This window comes from Trichosurus vulpecula, chromosome 3 (genome assembly GCF_011100635.1).
Source record: "Trichosurus vulpecula isolate mTriVul1 chromosome 3, mTriVul1.pri, whole genome shotgun sequence".
In the NCBI taxonomy this organism is placed as follows: Eukaryota; Metazoa; Chordata; class Mammalia; order Diprotodontia; family Phalangeridae; genus Trichosurus; species Trichosurus vulpecula.
The window spans coordinates 393139104-393162730 of record NC_050575.1 but is presented as its reverse complement, the minus strand read 5'-3'; the positions used below and the strand labels follow the sequence as shown (position 1 = coordinate 393162730).

Genomic DNA, 23627 nt, shown 5'->3' with positions numbered 1-23627 from the left:
GAAGACAACAACATAAAGAAAGACAACATTAAGAGGCAGCAAAGGGAGCATCTGATACAAAAGAAAACATGGTAACTATATGGTCCAAGCTGAGGCACACACCCTCCCTCTCTCTCCATTAGCAACTGCAAAGAGACACATAGTAGCCATCACAACCAAATGATTCCATGCAGAAGCTGACTTGTTTTCAGGGGATGTAACTCAGTGAGGTGGTGATGCTGGTGTATTTGCTGGGGAGTTTCTGTGGTGTCAAAACTGAATGTATTAAAAAGAAAAAGAAAGGTTTAAGTTATTTTTTAAATATGCACATGGCCTCCCCTCTTTCAGATAGATAAGGACCCCTGGTCTTGATAACAGGTATAGCTGTACAGCTCATGACCTGCAATCTGGCCTGAACACATAGAACATGCCTACAGATACAAATGAACCTTTGCTTCTTACTAGGAAATGGATACCTGGAATCAGAAAGAGACAAAAAGACAGACAGAGAAGCAACACAAAGAGGAAGAAAGACAGGGCCTGTAGAAATGCACCTCAGGCCACATCCTTCTACTTGAAAACAGGAAAATCTGGCAGCAGCCGCAAGGAGATCACATGGTGAACAGCACAGTGGATAAAGCTCCAAATACAAGATCCAAATACTGTCAACTTACTAACTGTATGACCATGGACAAGTCAACTTAACCTCAAAGACTCTCAGTTTTCTCCTTTGCAAAATGATGATGATAACATCTGTACTGCCCTGCCTCCCAGTGTTAGATGCACACTTCACAAAGCATACAGTGATACAGAAATGGGAGGTACTTGTCATTACTCATATTATTATGGAGGACACCATATTTAGCAAATGCAAATTGTTCTCAGACCTACCTGCCATTAGTGCAGAAAGAATTCAACATCCCCGCTCAAATACTCATTCCCATGCCCAAAGCTGCTCCTATGCAGAGAAGACCCCAGGAAGTAGTCTCCATCTGCAGTCCAGAGCCTAGCATCAAGTCCCATTGGAGGCAGAGGCAGGGGAGATGTCCCAGCACAAAGGCAGTAGCTGCCGGCCACTGCGTACTTCTAAGACTTTAAGAAAACTCGCCATCGCCATTTGCTCTGCCAAGGAAAAATCCAAAAGCTTTTTCTAGTGAGAACCTCAATGAGAAAAAAATCGGCATAAACAGCCAGTTGACTTTTCCAGTCATCTTCCATCAGTGCAGAGGAATAGTGGGACTAATGAAAAGGCCAATTGTACCTCGTGGAGCCGAAAAGCTACAGGTAAGAATGGCAAAGTGCCATCACCCAGATCCTAGCTGGGAAAATCAGCTTTGGACAGATCAGTCCACTCACTTAAAGAATTTCTTAACACAATGTGACCCAAAAACACTAATAAAAGCTCAACTGCATGTCACTGAATCTAATACTCACAAAATACAAAACCTACATGGGGAACAGAGATCATGACAGGAAAACTGACACCCCTTTCTAGAGGCAGATAAGGAAATCTGTGGATAGAGTAGTGGACTGGTAGGAAGGCAGACCTGGATTCAAAATCTAACTCCAACGACAACACATCACTTACTCTCTCAGTTTCCTCACCTGTAAAATGGGGATAATAATCCCTGTACCTACCTCACAGGGTTGTTGTAAGGATCATGTAAGATCATGCATGGAAAATGGTCTGACAACTTTAAAGCATTCTAGAAAGCCAGTTATTATTAGGGACAATTTTCCCCCAAAACTCTTGTCCAACCCAACATGGAACTGATCAATGCAATCTCCTGTTTAGGCTGAGGGCTGCTATTTACCCTCTCTAAAGACAGGAGGCCCCTAAACGCTTCTCTCTAAGACGTTACCCCTCCCATGTTTCCAGGACGGCAAGCATCAGCGGAGACAGAAGCAAACCTCTCTCTGACTTACAATCGCTGCATACAGCTCTGCTCTGAATAGAAGGCTTTATGAAGTCAGAAAGCCACAGCTATGGACCACACCACAGACCGCAAACAGCAGTAAATATCCATAGGGTTTGTTTTTCTAAGTGAGCAGTAGTACCCTGTCTAATTAAGGTACCATTTCCATCATATTCCAATATGGTACACCCCACTACCAAACCCAGCCACCCATACAACACCCCATAGCAAGACTCAGCCAGCGAGCTTTCAAAAATGGGGTTCCAGGGTGGCAATTCTTATTCTTCTGGCTTGCTAACAGGTAGATAGGGAAGACGTCAGTCGTCGTGGTGACTGTGAACTGCTTTCTGTAAGGAAGTGAGCACAATTCTTGAAAGCAATTTGGAATTATAGAAAGAAAATTACTGAAATATCCATACCCTCAGACCCAGAGATTCTCCCTGCTAGGCATATAAGCCAAAGAGTTCAAAGCCAGAAAGAAAGAGCCCATATACACCAAAATATTCAAAAGAGCACTTTTTATAATAGCAAGAAACTGGGGGAAAAAAGAAAAGGAGATGCCCATTGACAGGGGAAATGGCTGCACAAATTGTGGTACATGCATGGAACATTATGGCACCTTAAAAGTGATGACCATGAAAAAGAAAAAAGCCTGGGAAGATTTATCTGAACTGATGGAAAGTGAAGTGAGCAAAACCAGGAAAATAGGACACACAGTGACGAAGACAATGTAAATGGAAAGGTCAACAACAAAACAACATAAATGGAATATCTTGAGAGTATATGAACCAAGCTTGACTCTCGATATAGGACAATACCTTCCCTTCCCCCAATTCTTCAGAGAATGGGGGACAATGGGTGTGGAACACTACATATCACATCAGAATTTTTCCTTATGTTGGTTTTGCTGAACATTGTTTTTCCTTCCTCTTTTTTCTTATTTATTAAAAAAGGATTACTCTCTGGGGAGAGGCAAAGGAAGGGATATGGCAGGAAATGTAGATGATAAAAACCAAAAGGTTATCAATAAATATTTTTTTTAAAAAGAACATTTTGTAATGATGACCAAGCCTGGCCTCAAAGAGAGAGAAATGTCTCTCCCTCCCTCCTCTGCAGAGGTGGGAGACTATGGGTTCAGAGCACTACACATACTGCTATACTCGAATAACAGTTTGTCTAGTTTTGCTGAATTTTTTTTTGCTCTTTCTCTTTTGTTCTCTATTGTAAGAGATGAGAGGAAGAGAAGAAACGAGCATTTATTAAGTATCTACTGTGTGCCAGGCACTGTGCTTAGTGATTTACAGATAACTCATTGGATCTTCACAACAACTACCTGGTGAGGCAGGTGCTATTTTAATCCCCATTTAACCCCTCACCTGAAAGGTGAGGAAACTCAGGCAGAGAAAGGCGAAGTAACTTGCCCAGGGTCGCCCAGCTAGTAACTGTCTGAGGCCAGATTTGAACTCAGGCCTTCTGGACTCCAAGCCCAGAAGTGTATAGAAGGGAGAGACAGCAATGATATCATGGGAAATAAAGGTGATGTAAAAACAAAAGGTATCAACGAAAATGTCAAAGACAAAAAGGGAAGCCAATTCTTGGAAGTGGCAGAGAAGGGTTAAGAGAAGCAGAGAAGCAGCCAATGAGAACCAGTCACCTGCATGCTCTTCCTAAGGGAGGCATACTACTGGCTATCAACCTTGCCCACAGTAGATTTACTTGTTCCTGTGGCAAAGCCAATTCTCCAAACAAACAAGCATTATGTGCATACCAGGGAGCTGAGAGGCTTGCCCAGAAAACCACACAAAGAGAAAGGAGGCCTCACACTGCAGACCATAAATTGGTAGGAATATCATCGATTGACTGATCAAAAACCATTTATTAGGTGCCTACTTTGTGCCAGGCACTTACTATCTGGAGACACACTATGATTCGGTGAGAAGCCTAGCCAACAAATCTCTCTCCTAAGAGCCATCTTGTTGCCTTCTTCATCTTCAGCTTTAAAAAGGCAGGATGGGTTCCCCAAATGATCAGAGGGCCCCAACAAAGAGCCTTGGGGATTTTTCCATAGATCTAAAATGGCCATCATACAGTTCCCAAGGCCACCAAGGACAAACCTCATCCCTGCATTTGTCAGGGAAGGTTAGAAGACTTGGGAGTTTATGCAGTAGCCCAGTCAGAAGGGAAGAGGTAACTGAGTAAACTCTCTTTGTTCTCCCTAGGAACCTCCACGCCGTACCACATCTTTCAAGCTAAGTCCCATGTTTAGAAAATAGCTCCTGAATGGCAAACGTCAGGCGAGACTGACACTGTCCTAGCTGTGGCTTACAACAAACACATATGGTTGTGCTCTGAATGGAATTCTTTATGACGTGGGGCCAGGATACCACAGCTGTGGGCCAGTCCACTGGCCAGGAATGGTGATAAATAGCCACTAGGTTAGTGTTTCCAGGCAGGCGGAGGCACCTTGGCTAATTAAGGTACATCATAAGCAAGAGATTGCTTGGCAATGACTTACTGAGTGCCTGCTATGTGCAAAGCCCTACCACACACAATGCTATCTTGTTCTAGCCTGAGATTAAAAGTAGAAGGGGAATAACTAAAAATAAGAAGTTTGGGGCTATTTTTCCCCACATATCATATACCTATTCTACCACTAAGACAGGCAGGGAAAGGGTTTGTTCAAGCAGCCCAAAGTAACCCACAGCAGGGGCAAATTATCACCTCCCTCTTCCGAAGGCCCTAAGAGGGAGGGCCTGAATTCTGTTGTGGCAGACAATCATATTCTTTCCCCTTCCAAAAGTCCTAGACTGATCATCAGAGGAAAACAGAGTCCTAGGGCTGTCTGATGCTGCTAACAGTTTAACCACAGAGTTGAATTGTCTATGACGCTTGGGAAATTTGGCTTACAAAAGCTGAAGGCTGACAGCATGAACACGCCTTAGTGACTGCCCATAATGTTTTGCATCAAAAGCACCTCTGTCATTCCTTTACCATACTTACTTTTACCCCCGTTGTTCTTCAGCACATTGGAGAGATTGACAGAAGCAGTGCCCAGCAACTCATTTCTCAGGGTATGGCAGCTCCAAACCTTCAGATCTAAGTGGCTCTGTGCTGTGACATTCCTGAAAAACAAATCTCTGATTTATCCCACTCACACACCAAGCACATCAGCTACCCCTACAGCTCAGGAGAGTAGTGCTAAAACCCTGAGAAGAAGCCTACTGGGTACAAATGGATCTCCTTGTCACTCACAAAGATGACCCTGAAATTTCCTCACTGGTAACAGATACTTTTTGACTGCAGTGATACGGACACACTGATAAGAGAAGTGCAGAATGGAAAAAAGGGACAGTGAGAGGCTGGCCACACCAGGCTCTCCAACAAGGGCTTCCTTCTCTTCCCATATGTCTATTTCTAGAGACAGAAAAGTTCTCTTACAAGATGATGATTTCATTCCAGAGCAGCTCAGAACTCCCAATCCGTTTCCCAGTCTTCTTCGTCTCGCTGGGGAGCCCATCCACTGCCACCTCCACAAAGGAGTTAATTCGAGGCTGGCGACTGTGCACCTTGGGCTTTGCTGACACCACTGTGCAGAAAAAGAGAGACAAGGGGAGTCATCAAAGCCAGGTCCAAGGCCTCCTTCATACCCCTCGGGGGTAGAGTTTCTGAAACTCACTTGGCTGTGGGAGACTAAGGATTCATGGAACATAAAGCTAAGCAAATATCTTAGCTGTCCTGGGAATTCAGCCCCTGAGCCATCAACAATCAAAGCAAGTACTATCTACCGTGAAAAACAAGAATACTCTGAGTAGTGATTACAGGACCCCCTCAGTCTTCTCTGTCTTCCACCTAAGTACCCACAAATCAGAGGGCGTGCCCAGCACTATCTCTCTGACCCACAATGGCACATATACTCCTTCCCAACAAGGCTTGTCAAGATCCCAGTTAAATTAGAAGCTTTCTATTACTGTGGTCCCTTTGTATGGATCTTTTTTAAAAACACTTCAGGACTCTGGGACCAGGAAACATTTTCCACATCATTCTGCTCTTGGCATACGTATTGCTTTGTAAGGATTTGTAAGAATTTTATAATCTTCTCCCTCTCACTGAGATCTCTTAGGTGGCTATATGGTGAGATTCCCTTGCATCAAGACACCTCTAAGGCTGCTATCCCACCACCAGAAAAGGTAGCATCACCCAGAGGACCAAGTTTACAGGGCGCATGCATGCTTAATAAATAAATACCTCTTGATTACAAGATTGTTTTCTAAAATACCTGCCTATTTTAGAAGCTTAAAATCTCACATGAGACCAGTGAAGTGGAGAAAAGAAAAGTCCAGGAGTGAGAGAGAGCCAAAGCTTGACTTCAAAAGTGACAAGGTGCCTGGGGCTGGTGGGGGGGAAAGAGGGGCGCAAATAAGGGATACGGCCGCCACCTAGTGGTGATGGGGAGTCTAGGCACCCAGAAGTGATGGACCAATGGGGAGCAAAGCTTCTCAACGATGACTACACTCAATGAGATGGTACTTTTCAGCGGATGAAGCAATTTAGTGAACTCATTTCATCCTCACGCCAACCTTGTCAGATAAGTAACCTACAGTATTGCGTCCATGTTACCAATGGGGAAACAGGCTTCAAGGTGGAAGATTTTCCCAAGGTCAAAAAGCCAGTCTGCAGCAAAGGACAGACTTCAGTGCTCCTTCCACTAGAGCCCAGCTCAAAAAGGCCAAAGGGCTGGCTAACAGGAAGAAGTTAAATTTGTTCCTAAAAGACAATAACTCAATACCCAAAGCAAGTCTCAATAAAAGAACAAAAGTACCTGAGAAGGGCATACCTACTCTCCAGTAACACTAATTTCTATTTCTAGTGTCATCAAATTATCTTCTTCCAAGAACAAGAAATGCCGGATACTAAGATTCAACACGGGGATGACCTTCAGGAGCCTATCTATCAACAAGCATTCATTAAATGTTTACTGTGTGAAGGAAACAGTAAAAACAGTGGGATCTTCAATGTTCTAAAAATGTCTACATAGCAGGCACTGGGCTAGACACTGAGGACAAAAAGACAAAAATGAAAAGCCCTGCTCTCAAGAACCTTATATTCTCATTAAAAAATAGCAGTTCACAGGGTGCTAGTAGAGGGGCACGTTTGGGTCTGGCACACACCAAGGTCTCCTAAAGGATGAAATCATTGGTGGAGGCAGCCTTCCATATGCCCTGCTGAACCAGCTCCTCTCAGAGACTACATCGGAAATGGAACTCTGGGGCACTGATGATAAACCTGGAAAACTACAATATAGTTTTGGCCAGAGATGGCCCTGTTGAGAGGCCTGAGATCAACCCCTAAATGTTGTCTCCATCATTCCACAGGTGTGGGCCCAGAGCTGGGCCTGCTCTCAGGTCAAGAAACTAGCCTTCCTACCTTCTTCTGAGACTATTCGGGGGAAGATCTACAGGTGATGAATAGGACAACTGTACAAGGCGGGGTACCCACTTCGGGGAGATGCAGTCTCCTCTTCAACAGTTCTAACCAACAACTGGGACTGTCCAATAGAAGGCTAAGTTCAAAGAGGCTAGTACTCTCTGACCAAGACAATGCCAGATATCTCTTCAGCAAAAGGTTCTCCTTCCTGCTACAGGTCACTGGCCCTCAGCAAGACAAACACGAGTTTCACTCACCTTTCAAAGTAAGCTGAGACTTCTCGAAAGGCAGGCCCACCCCTGCCCTGCTGGAGCTGGCAGATGCCATGTCATCACCATGAGACTGGAAGACAACAAATCAACAAGCTTTAGAAAGGGTTCGCGTGAGAAAAGGGGAAATACCAGAGACAGAACTCAGTTTTAAAATGGAGATTTAGTAGGACAGAGCCAAGAGGTCATTAGTGGCAAAATGAACTGGGTCAACCAGGGACTGCTGTGGACTTGGTGGATTTGACAGCTGCTCAGATTTGGGCGACCTTCACACAAGTATCCAGGGAAGAAGAGCGCGGAGGGGGCATTTTCATCCTGGCACAGAGACCCTCTGAATTGTGGCTTGACAATGCACTCTCCGATTCCTCTGAGATACTGGAGGTTTTGGGAGTTCAAAGGGACCCTAGCAATCCTGTAGCTGAACTCCCTAATTGTGCAAATGAGGAAACTGAGGTCACTGAGGTCCAGATGGGAAATGACTTGGCCACACTCAGACAAGTTGTAAGCAGCAACAAGTAAGTGGATAAGAAACCACGGTCTTGTGATTCAAAATGCAGGACTCTGTTTGCCATGCCATGCTGTGTCCAGGAGAAAAAGAGGAACTTTGGAAGATGCCACTTCAGAAAGCCCCAGACAGAAAGCCCAGATGTGAGCAGCACACTAGCCAGGGAAGACGCTAGCCACTATGAGCCTTTTCTTTCATTTTTTATTCTGAATTTTACACCAACAAAACAACAACAGCAAAACATTTCTACATATAAAGTAGAATGGAAAAAGAGGATTCTACGAAGTTGCCAACCTCTATTACGTACCGCAGAGATGCTGCCGGCAAAACTGCCCAGTATAGCCCAACCCAGACTAAAATGTCATCGGGAAATTTTAACAAAATAAATTTGTTAAAACTACAACACAGATAATGTTGATTTGTGGTTTTCTAAAGTGAGATGCAGCCCTCAGGTATCCATTTCTTTTGAATCTGACACCCCTCATGTTCAGCTTGCTCTTTTAGAGTATATAATAAATTCACCTTGCTACTTTCAAAGCTGAATAGCTTATCTGGTTCCTTGTGAATTTCTTTCAGTTCTCTTTTAAGCATTTGAAAAGCCATTTTAGTGATCGCCTTTTCTTTCTTTTCCCTGGTAACTATCACTAGCTCCTCTCTTCCCCCTTAAACACCACATACACACAAATGCTAAGAGAAAAACATAATCACTCTAACATATAGCACGGTCAAACAAAACAAATCCCCACTGTGGTCAAGTCCAAAAGAGCACAGCTCCTTCTGCCCTGCCCTGGGCAGGAGGTGGGCGGCATGTTCCTGTCCAGTCGGGGTTGATCTTCACACTACTCGGCCACAAACCTTTGCTGAAATCAACGTGCTGCCCCCCGTGTTATTCTAAGGGCACCACGTCATCAGCCATAGCCTCGTGTGCTCCTGTGGTTTCATTGTACATGATCTTTGATCCAGGTCTGATTCTGAGCAGTGGTACAGCATGATTCCTATCCCTGGGCTTCACCCAAGAATGCCAGTACCACCTTTAGTGGGGACCTGTGTTCTACTCTCTAGAGCCAACTGAAATGGACCTGGAAAAAGAGTTCACAGCTGATGAAAATCAGGGCACTCTGATCTCCTAGGTCAGATCCACTTCTTCGGGACTAAAATACAGGGAACTTTTTACTTCTAGCTCAACTACAAGGGCAGTAGTGACCTCTAAAATATCATACGGAACAAAAGGAGCACAACTTAACTCAATTTCTGAAGCAGACAAAGGGCTGCACCAGGGGCTTTGGATCCTTGAGTTTGAAATGAGTTGATGAAATATTACCATGCCCAAATCCCACAAGGCTTCAGGGGTCAGGGTTGCAGGGAGATCCACTGGTGGAAATGCTCCCAAAGGCCTTCAAAGCTGGAAATGCAATAACCACTAAGCTGGCTCCTTTTCTTGCCTTACACAACCTCATTAGAGGCAGTTTCCAGGAGCGCAAACTTACTTGTTATCTGAAGACCTATTCGAGAAAGAAGCAGGCATTTTAGCCTCAGCTCCTTCTCCCCAAATCCCCACAGAAATTAAATGCTCAACTCTTGTCTCTCCTGGATGTGACAGTACAGAAAACTTAGCCCGTGGTAACCACGGTAATTGCAATGCTCATAACTGTCATTTATAAGGAGCTTTAAGGCAGTCTCATTGTTGCTGATCCCTGTAAGGGAAGGGCTTTCCCCAATTTACAGATGGAAAAACTGAGGTTCACAGATGGTAAGAGACTTGCTCCTAGACACACAGCTGCTAAGTGTAAAGGCAACACTCAGCCTCGGCTTCTTCTTGACTCCAATTCCTTTTTTAGGGACAAGTCTTATGATTTCATTGGTATAATGAAAACCCCACCCCCGAGTAACCTTCCTCTACCAAGGCAGCCTGGCACATGGCTTATAACTTTTAGTCTTTGAGAGCTCAGAGATTAAGTAACTTGCCCAAGGTCACAAGGACATGTGACCACAGGCAGGCCTGCCTGGGCCCTAGATCTCCCTCCCACCTCGGCCGGCTCCCCAGTCGCCAGGCCCGCTCCTTTTTCCAAGTCTCTTTCCATGACAACTCAGAATTGATTGACTCCTCTGGTCCAAAAAGACAACCAATGAGATTGATAATAACTAGGAAGAATGACATTAAGAGGAGACAAAATCCTGCCCTTTATCAGTGGGTTCAACACTCTGAGGGTCTGTGAGTCTATGGGGTTGGAGAATACTCCCACCAGCGCCAGCTCCGGCCTGCTTTGGTAAATGAGTGTTTTCATAATATGATGTGACTAAAGAGACTGATGATAATGACAGCTAACATTTATGTGGTGCTTACTATGTGCCAGGAACTGTGCTGAGCACTTTACAACTATTATCTCACTTGGTCCTCGCGATAGCCCTGAGAGAAGAGTGCTATTATCACCTCCATTTTACAGGTGAGGAAACTGAGGCAAGCAGAAGTTAAGTGACTTGCCCAGGGCCACACAGCCACTAAGTGTCTGAAGCCAAATTTGAACTTGGGTCTTCCTGACTCCAGGCCTGGCTCTCTTGTCCACTGCATCACCCAGCAGCCAATACTTCTACACATTTCATTAGACTGGTCCTTGAACAACAGACATTTAGGCCCACCCTCACTCCATAAACCCAACCCTTCCAGCTTGGTAGGAATGGCTAGAGCTTATGTTCTACTTCAAAGACTCACCCTTGCACCATAAGGAGGCGTCCCAGGGGGCTCTGGGTGAGGCAACCTTGATAAATGCCATCTCTGAGTTCACTTTCCCACTCCTCGTGGAGGTTATTCCAGATCTCTTCATTCCCTCTCAAGCCTCCTACATGCAGCATCATGGACACTAACTGTCTGTGTCCCACAAGGCTTTGTCCTGGGCCCTCTTCTCATCTTCCATGAGGCTATCTCACCTGGCAATCTCATCAGCCCCCTTGAGTCCAATGCTCACTGCTGCGCACTATATAACCAGCCCTAGTCTCTCTACTGAGCCACAGACATGCGTCTCTAACTTCCTCCAAGACATCTCGAATTGGATGTCCTGTAGGCAATTCAAACTCAACGTGTCCAAAACAGAACTCGTTATCTCCGCCACCCCCCCCCCCCGCCCCAAACCTCCCTTCTTCCCAGCTTCCCTGTTACTACCAAGGACACCACCATCCTCCCAGTCACCCAGGCTGGCAACCTCAGCATCAACCACAACTCCTCCCTCTCACTCAACTTACCTACCCCACCTATTGTCAAATCTTTCTGAGATCTTTCCTATCTGTCCCCTTCTCTCCGGCCATATGGCCCTCATCACTCCTCCCTTGACCTACTGCTCTAGCCTGCTGGTTGGTCTCCCTGCCTCAAGTCTCTGCACACTCCAATTTCTCCTTCACTCAGCTGCCAAAGTGATTTTCCTAAAGCAGAGGTCTGATCGTCCCCTCCCTCAACAAACTCCACCAGCTCTCTAGTACTTCTAGGCTCATCCTGGCCCCTTCCTATCCTTCCAGCTTTCTTATATTTTATTCCCCTGAATATATTAAAAAAATCCAGCCTGTCCTTCTTACTGTTCCTTGAATATGACACTCTCTCTCCTAACTCCATTCACTCCTACCAGCTCCCCCTCCTTACCTTGGCTTCCTGGCTTCCACAGCTTCCCTCAAGACTCAGCTCATTCAAGAAACATTTAATAAGCACCTACTCATGTAACTGGGGAAAAAAATAATATAAAAAAATAAGCGCCTACTACGTGCCAGACACTATATGAAGCACTGAGGATGCAAAGGAAGGCAAAATGTAGGTCCCTGCTTTCCCAGTCAAATGAAGGAGAAAACATGCAAATGGCTATGTACAAACAAGTTACTTAGAAGATAAATTGGAAATAATCAACAGAGGGAAGGCATCAGAATTAAGCGAGATTGGGAAAGGCTTCCTGTAGAAGGCAGGGTTTTAGCTGGGATATAAAAGAAGCCAGGAAGCCAGGAGGTGGATGTGAGGAAAGAGAGCATTCCAGGCATGGGGGGCAGACAGTGAAAACGTCCAGAATTGCAAGATATGGGGTGCTTTGTTTGAGAAACGACAAGGAAGCTGGTGTCACTGGGTTGGGATGGAGGTAGGAGTGTGAGTAAGGTATAAGAAGACAGGAAAAGTAAAGGGGAGTAGGGAGGGGGCTGGCTATAAAGAGTTTTGAGAACGAAGAACAAACAGAGAATTTAAAATTTGATCCCGGAGGTGATAGGGAGCCACTGGGGCCTACTGAGTAGGGGGATATGACTAGCTTAGATTGGTCAGACCTCACTTTGACAGGTGACTGGAGTGAGGAGCGACTTGTGACAAGGAGACCAACCAGGAGGCCACTGTAATAGCTCAGACTTAGTATGCTGCACCAGGGTGGTTGGCAATGTCAGAGGACACAAGGGGGCAAGTGTGCAATTCTCTTCCTTTCTCCACTGCCAGGACTTTTCCTCTGAGATAATCCTCCATTTACACCGTATTAATCTTCTATGTGTATAGTTATCCGCATGTTGTCCCCTCCATCATGTGAGCTCCTTGAAGGCAGGGACTTATTTTTGACTTTCTTTGTACTGACAGTACTTAGCATAGTGCCTGATGCACAGGTGGTATTTAACAATTGCTTGCTGACTGACTGGCTAGCTGTCATTCCTAGAATACTCCCCCTCCTCCTTCCTAGCTTCCTTCAAGACTCAACTCAACCACCCACAACAGACCCTTCCCAGTCCCCCAAACTGCTAGCTCCATCCTCGGAGATGACCATGTGTAACACTGTGTCTTGTATGTCCACAGTTATCAGCATGTTGGCTCCCCAATTAGAATGGGACTCTATTTTTGCCCTTCTTTCTATCCCCAGCATTTGTACTTAATAAATGCTTGCTGACTGACTACTGAAGCACCAAGTTTGCATGTGTTCTTTTAAGCTTTGGATTACAAAGACATGTCTTTAGAATAGATAACAGGCAAATGTTCTTCTTCCAAAATGTTAATTCTGCCACTGCAGGCCTGTCCAGGCTCATTAGGTGGTGTTGTTTATGACCCTTTTCCAGTTTTGGGCCAGTATGAGGAAGTGAGGCCACAGCCTAGCATCAGAGAGGTCAGAAAAAAGGAAGGGACCTACAGTGGTATAAACATGTCCCCACCAACTCTTTGACTTAGATTTCTCTGCTTGGGATACACATTACAAATGAATATGGGATGGGAAGGCACATGACTCCTACAAAATTCACACTGTTGGCACTGAGGCAAAGTAGCTGCCCCCCATAACAAGACTATGCCCCATACTAGGAACAATGGCAGAACCTGGAGGGTGTGGCCCACCTACACAAGTGACTTTCCCATTGTGGATATTTTCTCCTCAGTCTGCTCCTTGATAACAACCCAATAGCTGGCCCTTTCAAATTACCAGGGAGTAATCTCTTTTGCATTAATCCAAGCTGAGAGAGAAAAAAAAAAGCTTTTAAAATGTAATCATGCTGGTTCTACACATGCAAAAACAAACTACTATGGAAGTTCTCTGTCAATCTTAAAATAGATAAACATGATGGTGTTATTAGTTATCATTTTTGGAAAAAAAGAAGCTCCCCTGTAACTCAGAAAATCTACAGGAGCTCCAAGTGGAAGGGAGAACTTGGGAGGTCCTCTAGCCTATAACGAAGCAAGAATCACCTTTTACAATAAACATCCCTAGCAATTGGTTATCCAGCCTTCCCTTGAATAGCTCTAGGGATAGAGAACTCACTACCCGCTGAGGCGAGCTGCAGAAAGTTCGATGAAAGAGTTTGTTCAGACCTCCCAAAAAAACAAATGCTAACCCAATCCTATGAAATTGTCCTGTCCCAAGAATTCTCTTTTGGATTAGAGGGGGAGGGGTCAGGACAGGGAAATAAAACTCAGAAATATTTCAGAGCTCAACACACAAAAGCACCTTGCGAGCCCTAAACTGGAGACAAGTCTGTAATTGGGAAAGAGTCCATCACCATCTTGGATTCACAAGGAATATCGTGTTTTTTCCCAAACCAGGTAAAACTATGTCCAGAATGAAAGATGTTTAATGGAAAAAATGGAATTGCTCTAACCATTTATGAAACACTGGTTCTGCTAAAGACCCGACAGGGAGAGGGCCCTAAATCTTCAAAGGCCACACCAACAGAATGCAAGCTTGGGCAGGGCCTGCCACCTAGAAAGCCTTTGAGCACGGCCCTACCAATGGACTGTGGGTCCAAGCTAAGTTCTAAGAAGCCCATAACCAGAAGATTTTTTTCCTTACCACAGCAATTCAGGAAGACTAGCCACCAAGGTGTGGGGATGAGGGGCAGGAGGAGAGAGATTGAGGTCAACACGGACAAAGGAAGTGCTCTTATTAATTAAATTATGTATCTTCCAAAATACAAAAAAACCACTTATAAAACATACTGAGATCACTCCAACCATGATACTGACCTCAGAAGAAAAACTTGGTCAGAGGTCTAAGACAACAACACATAACTTCCTCTAGAACTGACGTTTTTCCCACAGGAAGTCGTGTATGTGTGTATGTGTATATACATATGTGTATACATATATTACCCATGTATGTGTATGTGTATATATTTATGCACATATGTGTACAGATACATACGAATGTGTGTGTGTGTGTGTATTTTTTTTGAAAGTGAGGGCCAGGAGTTGAGCAGCTTACTTGGGGTCACACAGCTATTATTCAACTCAGCCTAAAGGATGTCTCTGCTGGATTTTAATAGGAAATGACTATCTACGTTGACCCAAAACTAAAGGCTACTGTTTCAGGAAAGGGATGGTTCTACTGGTTCTGTGTAACTGAAATTAGAAGCCTTCCAAGTATCAGGGAAACATCTCTAGTAGATCAACTTCAAAAGGGCTCCCATATCTATCTAAACACCAAGGCAACACGATTATTTTTCTTAATAGATGAATCCCACAAACTCAGTTCCTCCAGGATGACAGTAAGTAACTGACTTGCTGGGTTTATTGCTTCTTGCTTAGCATTCTTAACTATACAGAAACAGGACTATTAAAGGGTATTGTGATTTTTAAAGGTTTATTTTTCATAGTGTTTATTTTTAAATGGCTAGATTCTCAAACATTCCAAAAGTAAGAGTCATCATCGTCATCTGTGGTCATTAATAATGGAGGGGGAAGGGAATAAGCAATAATGTAATGGCTTTTAAGTGCCAAGCACTATGCTAAGTGTTTTACGAATATTATCTCATTTGACCCTTACAACATCCCTGGGAGGTAGACACTGGTAATACCCCTATTTTACAAATGAGGAAACTGAGACTAAGACACATTAAGTGACTTGCCCAGGGTCACACAGCTACTAGATGTCTGCGGCCACATTTAAACTCGGGTCCTCCTAAAGCCAAGCCCAGTGCTCTCTGTCTACTGCACCAACAGCTATTTATTACTAATTATTGTTATTAATGATATTAACAGCTCGCATTCATATAGTATTTTTTAATTATAGGTTACAAACCTTTCCTCATAACGACCCTAGGAGGTAGATAGTGTAAATGTTCTTAACCATATGTGTGTATACACATATATACCCGTGTGTGTGTATATATATGTGTATACATATATACCTGTGCATGTGTATACACTTACACACATACGTGTACAGATACATACAAACATGAGTGTGTGTATATACTTTTTTTTTGAAAGTGAGGCCCAGGAGTTGAGCAGCTTGCTTGGGGTCACACAGCTATTAAGTGTCTGTGCCAGGAGGTAACCCCACGGCTAACGTTACCAGGTAAGCCTGGCGCTCTCTCCAGGACACCAAGCTGTCCCACATTCCGTTTTACTGCCTTTTACTTTGTGTCTGTATCACCAAAGATACAAAGATATGTGTGTGTGTGAGTGTGTGTGTGTGTGTGTGTGTGTGTATGACAGATATGTGAAATAATGGATAAAAGATTAGCTGGAAGCCAAGCAGAAAGCAGAGAGCACCCAGTGATGGGGCCACTCAGTAGTATCTAAAGCAACCATTCGTTAGACTCCAGTGCCAGGGCTCACCAGCACAGGTACTTAACTCTCCCTTCTCCCTGTTCCCTCCCCCCCTCGTCCCCTTTCCAACTCCCTTTCTGCTCCTCATTTCCCCCCCTTTTCCTCTGCCTTCACCTTGGACCTGCTCCAGACACTGCTTAATGCTATCATAGGACTAAGACAGAATGGCAGAGTGGACAGAAGGCTGCATTTCAGATTCGAGAAGCCCTGGGTTCAGATCATGCCTCACACGCTAGCCATGAGATCCTCAGTAAGTCAGTTAACCTAAACTAGCCTCAGTAAGAGGAGGATAACAATATAACACCAACCTCACAGGATGGGTGGGAGGATTTAATGAGATAACATTTTGAAATGCCACCCATGAGCCTGGCTCTGTGCTAGGTGATGGGGATACAAAGAAAGGCTCAAGCAGTCCCTGTCCTCAAGGAGCTCCCTCACTTTGTAACCCTTAAAGCACAACACAACTGTCAGCTGTTATTACTGTTCTTGTTGCTGCTACTTCCACCAGCACGGAGAAAAGACACGGAGAAAAGACGTTTCTGGCCTGTTAAACTGTCAGGTACTGAGACTGTCAGTACCTCTGGGAGCTCCTGCCCCCTCCCCCTTGTTACGGCCTCCAACAGCATCAACATCATCTTAATCTTTAAACAAAATGAAACAAAAAGTTAAGATTCAGCATCTGTGCCCAGGCTCACCCCAGCATCCCAAAAAGATTTCTGCACTTCACTAGCCCCACCTGCTGGTCCAAGGTTTGCAAGCCTCCCATTTCAGAATGTGAGCAAAAAGACTGAGCAGGATCCCTTTAACCTGAATTACTTTAAAGCAACTGTGGCCACAAAGTAAGAGAGAAAAAAACTTCAGAGAGAAAACAAAGGAGGAACTTGAGTAGCCAGCGCACATGAGCCAGAAGAGCTGGAAAAGGCGGAGAAGTGTGGCCGAGGCAGCCGCCCACCTGCACTCTTGGATTTGACTTCTGAGAAACAAAGATGCTCACGCTCAAGACTGACCCTGATTGCTGCTTTGAGTTAACTTCGGCACTCTATTGTTCTTTTCCGTATGGCAGCTAGCTGGAGCAGTAGACAGAGCACTGGCACTGGAGTCAGGAGGACCTGAGTTCAAATCCAACCTCAGACACTTACTTAATGACTCTGAGCTAGTCACTTAACCCCGTTTGCCTCAGTTCCTCATCTGTCAAATGAGCAGAAGCAGGAAATGGCAAACCACTCTAGTATCTTTGACAAGAAAACCCAAATGGGGTCAAGAAGAGTCAGACGTGACTGGAAACAACTCCACAATACCATCACAATAGTGCACTTAAAGCAAGCTGCTCTGACTTCCCATCTTCTTTCAGCCCAAGGCTGAAGACATCAAAAGGTTTTGATTTAGGACGGGACTTCACGACTCCTAAGACAGCATCTAGTCTGAAATGAAGGACATTTTACAAATGAAGAAACTGAGGCCCAGAATGCAGAAATGCCTTGCCCTTGGCTACGCAGGTAGTAAGTAACCTGAAGAGCCAGGAGATAAACCCTGGTCCTTAGAAGCAAATTCCAAGAACAGGGCTTTGTGCATCTCAAACAACCACCACCACAACCACCAAAACCAAAATAGATTTTTATAGAGAGCAGAAGCACCCAATTATAGTCCCACCAGATGAGATCTCTCGCTACATCTAGCTTGACATCCATCCTGACATCCATGTCAGGTAAGACTCTTCAGATTAAATCACTATACCTTGTCTTCTAAGTGTCCAAAGTCCCACCCTGACATTTTCTACCTTTCATACTACTGGAATCTTAAGAATCTGGGAATTTATCTTCTAGTTTTGACTGGAGACCACTCAATCTTGACTTCATGACGAAGGGAAATCTCCAGGGGATCATGCAGGAAGAACAGAGAGGACACTTGACCATCAAACAACAAGATTTTCTTTTGAATAGACCCAGCTGTGGGAAGAGGCATTCTTGCCTTACTTTTTTCTAACCAGAAGCAAGCCCACTGGAGAAGGTGATGGAAAAGAAAGGCTTCATCCCCAATCCTCTCACTTTCTCCCCTTCTCCCTCTCCTGCTCTCCACGGACTTCCCATTGCAGTCTCTGGCCTTCTCCTCACCAGCTGTGTTGACTGTAATGGAGCACAAGAAGTCCAGGAGGCTCTGCCAAGACCTCCCTGCCCATGTCATCCTGAGCGGGTCATTCAACAACTTTGGGGGGCTGAAGTTTTCTCAGCTGTCAAAAGAGGAAGCAGGATGAGGGCAGGGGCTTTTAAGCCTTTTTGGTGTCAAGGACCCCTCAAGCAGTGACCAGGAAAGCTGATGGAGCCCTTCTCAGAATGGTGCTTTTAAATGCATAAAAGAAAAGTCATTACAGGATTGCAAAGGATACTATTTACATGAAAAGAGTTATCAAAATATTTTTAAAAACAAACTCATGGAACTCAGTTTCTGAACCACTACCCCAAATGGCTGCTAAGGTCCCTTCTGCTCTGGAATTCTATGACACCAGCACTAAAAATACTAAAATACTAAAAATCAAATAAATAGAACCTGACTTTTTTCAAAGTCTCCAGGGGACTAAAATGGGGAGAAAAGACGTCATATAAAGGGTATCAAGGTGGCATAATGGATAGAGCACTGGGCCTGGAGTCAGGAAGGCCTGGATTCAAATCCAGCCTCAGGCATTTACTAGCTGTGTGAACCTGGGCATGTCACTTAACCTCTGTCTGCTTCAGTTTTCCTAACTGTAAAATGGGGATAACAGTGCCTACCTCATAGAGTTGTTGTGAGGATTAAATGAGATATTTGTAAAGCTTGGCACAGTGCCTGGAATACAGTAGGTGCTACATAAAGGCTTAATTCATTCCCCTTTCCCCCTTCATATCCCTGAGAAGTTAGCAAGTATGTGTATGTGTGTGTGTACACACACATACACATACACACACACACACATACATACGTATGTATAAAAAATACTTACAATGTGTCAGACAATCCTGCCCTCAAGGAGTTTAGCTACTAATGGAAGATATGATATGAAAATAGTTGTGTGTGTACGATATATACATATATACAGTGTAATGGTGTAAATAAGTGGAAGGCAATCTCAGAGGGAAGGAGGGGACACAGGAGGTACAGGAGGAAGGGAGGAGGCTGGGAAAGGCTTCTCACAAAAGATGGGCTTTGAGCTGAGTCTTGAAGGAAGTCAGAGAAGCCAGAAGGTGGAGGTGAGCAGGGACAGCATTCCAGGCATGGGGGACAGCCAATGCAAATGCATAGGATAGGGAGGTTAGCCAGCTTTCAATTCTATCAGCAGATTTTCCATTTTCCTGAGCCTCAAAGAAATTCCAGAGTCTGTGTAGAAAAAAACAAAACATAACCGAACCTACCCCACAGATCCTTGAAAACAACTTTATCTATCACTTCCTATGATTGTGTTCATAAGTAACACTACTCCTACAAACAGGAAAGAACTCCCACCCTCCTGACACCCACTCTTCCTGATGCCCCAAAGCCCAGAAGCCACTATGTAGGCTAGAAGGCACACAGGGAGAGACGGCCTTCCCATCAAAACAACTCCAGACTTTTCAAGAGAAACTCCTATCAGGAGAAACTTCCAAATGTCTTAACAACTATCTTAACAAAGACCAAATCCAACTAAGATCGATCCCATTGAATTCAACAACTATTTAAAACGCACCTACTGCGTGTGTAAAAGACCACTGGACCAGGCACTGGGTGTGAAAAATCAGGAAACCTTAAGTTCAAAGCCAACCTCACATAGTTCTCAGCCGTGTGACCCTGGGTGAATCACATAACCTCTGTCTGCCTCAGTTTTCCTATCTCCAGGATAATCACAGCACCTACCTCTCAGGGTTGCTGTGAAGATTAAGTGAGAGAAAATTTGTAAAGGACTTAGCCTAGTGCTTGGCAGATAGTAAGTGCTATCTACATAAATGCTTATCCCCCACCCCCACCATCAAAGGCAACATGCTGGGATATAACGTTTCCAGAGGTATTAAACTAACTTTTAATAAACTTCAAGTGGAAATTAAACAACTTGATGTACTACAGGGTAAAGTTTTTTGCTTGAAAATCTAACATCTGGCAGAACAGACCCTTTAAGGAGGACAGTGTTTCCTCTAGGAAACAAAGAGCCACTAATGATAGCTAAAGCTTCCCGCCCTCCCAATTTCTGTCCCTTTCTTTGGTAATAATGGAGTAATAACTTAGAAATGGCGCCTGAAAATAGATAACTTTGTCTAACCACATTTGGGGCAAAGGAGTGAACAATAAAAGAGCTGGATTCTCAATTTCACTGTCATTTGCCAAAGGTCCCTGGGCAAGTCACTCTAATTCTAGGTTTACTCTCCTAAAAATGGGAATGCCAACTGCCCTGCCTATACCACAGGGTGTTTTGAGAATTAAATGAGACTCTCATCTCTGAAAGCATTATAGCTATTTCTACTATTTACCAACAACTATCCCTAGGCCCAGCATGAATCTTCTCTCAGTGACAGATTTCAAAATGGCAATTTCATGTTTTCAAATTTTGGTAACAAAGCCACACAACTGAGGTAAAGTAGATAGTTTTAAATAGGCATTTCAACTAAAAGTGAAACAGCCACATAGAGGACACAAAACGGCACTGAGGAAGAGCTGGGAACATGACTTTATCTCTGTCCCTTATTTATAAAGAGATATCTACTGTCTGAGACACCCGGTTTTGTCCTAAACAGAAAGCAAGCTGGAGTAGGGACCCATATGATTTGAGAAAAAACATAAAGGTATGAAAGTAAACAGTAGTACAAAGGCCTCTTGGAGGTAATTACTAAATTGACTCTGATAAACAGATGCAAAGCACTGAGTTTTTCTTCCATAAAGGGAATTGAAGCAACAATTTTCCAACCCAAAAATATTACAAAAACATTATGTGCATTTTGTAGGATTTTAGTTCCTTTTTAATGCTTGTAATCTTCCACGAAGCTGCGCATTATAAAGTGGACAAAACCAGAAATTTGGCAGCAGAGCACCTCAGTACAAAGCTTTGCTCAGTAGCCTACTAGCTATGTGACCTTGGACAAATCTTTTCCCCTCTCTGGGCCTCCTTTGCTCATCTGTAAAAGGAAGTGGCTGGACTAGAGACGATCTTCAAGGTCCTCTCCTGCTCTAAAACCTACTCTCATGTTTAATCTGGGGCAGACAAGTGACCTTGAGATCTTGGGGTTGAATCACCTGTAACTTTCTGGACCAAAGCCCCTTACCTAGCCACTACTCCCCCAGGAGTACTGTTTCCTCCCTTAGAAGAGAAACTTCTTAAGGACAGCGGCTGTCATTACCTTTGCATTTGTATCCCTAGCGCTCAGCCAATGCTTGACACATAAAACAGCGCTTAACACATGACTTTTCATTCGTTGAAGGCTAGGTGAGCAGAAAATGTCCTCTTACAAGCCTCACCTACCTGGAAGACTTTATATACAGCTACTTCAACAGACCGTACATCTGTCATCCAAGGCCCAATCTAATTAATGTTTGTAGAGCCTCATCACTAAAGCTAAAGTCACCAAGTAATGAATGTTTTTGGCTACTGAAACTCATAAATACCATTTATTGAGGCAGAGAAGAGTTACAATCTGGACCCTTTCCTCCCTGAAATCTTTAATAATTTTGGTTTAAAAAAAACATTGACGCTTATTTTATTTTCAAAACTGCCTTTCCCTTGGGCTTCATAATTAATGTCCAAACTTCTGGGGGACAGTAGAAGGAGTTTTAAAATAGAACTACTGCTGAGACTGTGGATTAGTCTCTATATAAAGCAAGCTGCATGATGGGATAAGGAAAAACTATGATTCTGAGTCACAGTCATTGCAAACATTAACAAAGGTCTCTCTCTAGGTCAACCCTACCTATTTGTTTATCAAGATAAGCAGGACCAGACTGCGCCATCACCTGGTTAAGGAAACCGAATAATTTAGATCAAACACAAGAAAAAATAGAGCAGAACATAGGACTTCAGCCTTTTAAAGTTGTGACGACCCAAGTACTAGGCAAAGTCATCACCGGAGAAATAAGGGCCGGTTCAATGCCAGAACAAGGCACATCCCTCTTCTTCTAATTTAAATTTTTTTTTTTGAAGCTTTGAGTGTGAGTTGGGCTAAAGAAGGCTACAAAGAAAGATGATCTGAAGAGATCAGAGACTCCCGCAGCAGTGGAAAAACCACACCAGCAAAACTAGGGAGTCGGATGAAAGAAACACTGAAAGATTAACAAGACGAAGTTAACTCTTGCAAAGGGGAAAGGGAGGTGGGGGAGGGGAGGGCGACAGAAGCCCAAGTAGGTGGAAGAAGGGCGCCCGTCCCCCCGGCAGGGCTTCCCTCCATGCCCGGGTCTCCCCACCACCTTCGCCCCAGGCTTCTCACACTCTGGGCTCCTCGAGCGTGGGGACTGTTTGGTTTTTGCCTTTCCGGGTATCCCGGCACACAGTAAGCGCTGGATAGATGCTACTTGACGACCCGATCGCCAGAGGTCACCAGGACCGGGTCATGCCCTGCCCCCGGCTCTCCGCTGGGAGGACGCTCCCGCCCCCTCCCTTCCCCTCCCCCCGAGCCTCCCAAAGTGGGTGTATGGACAACCCCTCCTCAGAGGCCGGAACCACCGTCCCAGGCCCCTCCCACAGGAAGCCACCTCCCCCCGCCTCAAAAGCCGGCAGTCAGCCTCGGCCCGGCCCGGCCCGGGCTGCCCGACCCTCCCAGGGCCCGCCTGCCCGGCCGCCGGGCTGGGACACGAGACCCCTACCTGCAGCAGGCCAAGCAGCGGCACCGAACTCCTCTTCTACTTCCGCCTTCGACCGCTGGAACTCGGGCCGGGTCATGTGGCCATCGTTGGTCACCTGACCCGGAAGAGGCGATGCCGACCCACACAGGTGTGGGCAGGCGAAGCCGAGAGCGCGCGGGCGCCAGGAGTTGGGCGGGGCGGAAAGCGGAGGCCCGGGGATGGGGGCGGTGCGCGTGACCAGGGGAGCGCGGCACGCGTGGCAGCCTGTGTCGTGGCAGTGCGAGGCTTGTGAGGAGCCGGCTGCTTTCCCGCCTGGCGGCCTGAAATTTCTTTGTATTTATTTTGTGTTAACTTTCTAGAATAGGAGATGTAATCTCCTTTAGAGTGTAAGCTCCCTGTGGGCAGGGTCTGTCTTTGGCTTTTTGTTATGTTTTTGGGTCTATCCTCAGTTTCAGGCCACAAAATAGGCGTTTTATTTTCTTGGAGAAAATTCTAGAATGAATGCATGAAAAATCATTTATTAAACGCTTACAGTTTGCAAAATACTGTAAGCTGGGGTTACAAACTCAATTCAATTATCATCTATTATCTATTCTGTATTGGGGCAGCTAGATGACGCAGTGCCCGGAGTCAGGAAGACCTGAGTTCAAGTGTGGCCTCAGACATTTACTGTGTGACCCTTGGCAAGTCACTTAACCCTGTTTGCCTCAGTTTCCTCAGCTGTAAAA

General features: G+C 44.9%; 1 protein-coding gene across 2 annotated transcripts in view; it reads right to left on the bottom strand.

Annotated features, from left to right (window-relative positions):
* The window catches only part of WWP2 (WW domain containing E3 ubiquitin protein ligase 2), a 127210-nt gene extending 104189 nt beyond the window's left edge, over positions 1–23021 (bottom strand). The window contains exons 1-4 of one of the 2 annotated variants that reach the window (XM_036750360.1): positions 22921–23021; positions 7577–7661; positions 5334–5481; positions 4896–5017 (exon numbers count right to left, since the gene is read on the bottom strand). In XM_036750360.1, the coding sequence (XP_036606255.1) occupies positions 4896–5017; positions 5334–5481; positions 7577–7646 (340 nt within the window). In that variant the 5' untranslated portion in view covers positions 7647–7661; positions 22921–23021. Of the gene's footprint in view, positions 1–4895; positions 5018–5333; positions 5482–7576; positions 7662–22544; positions 22579–22920 lie in introns of those variants that run through there. The other variant, XM_036750361.1, reaches the window with a different exon arrangement.
* Positions 23022–23627: the final 606 nt, after the last annotated feature.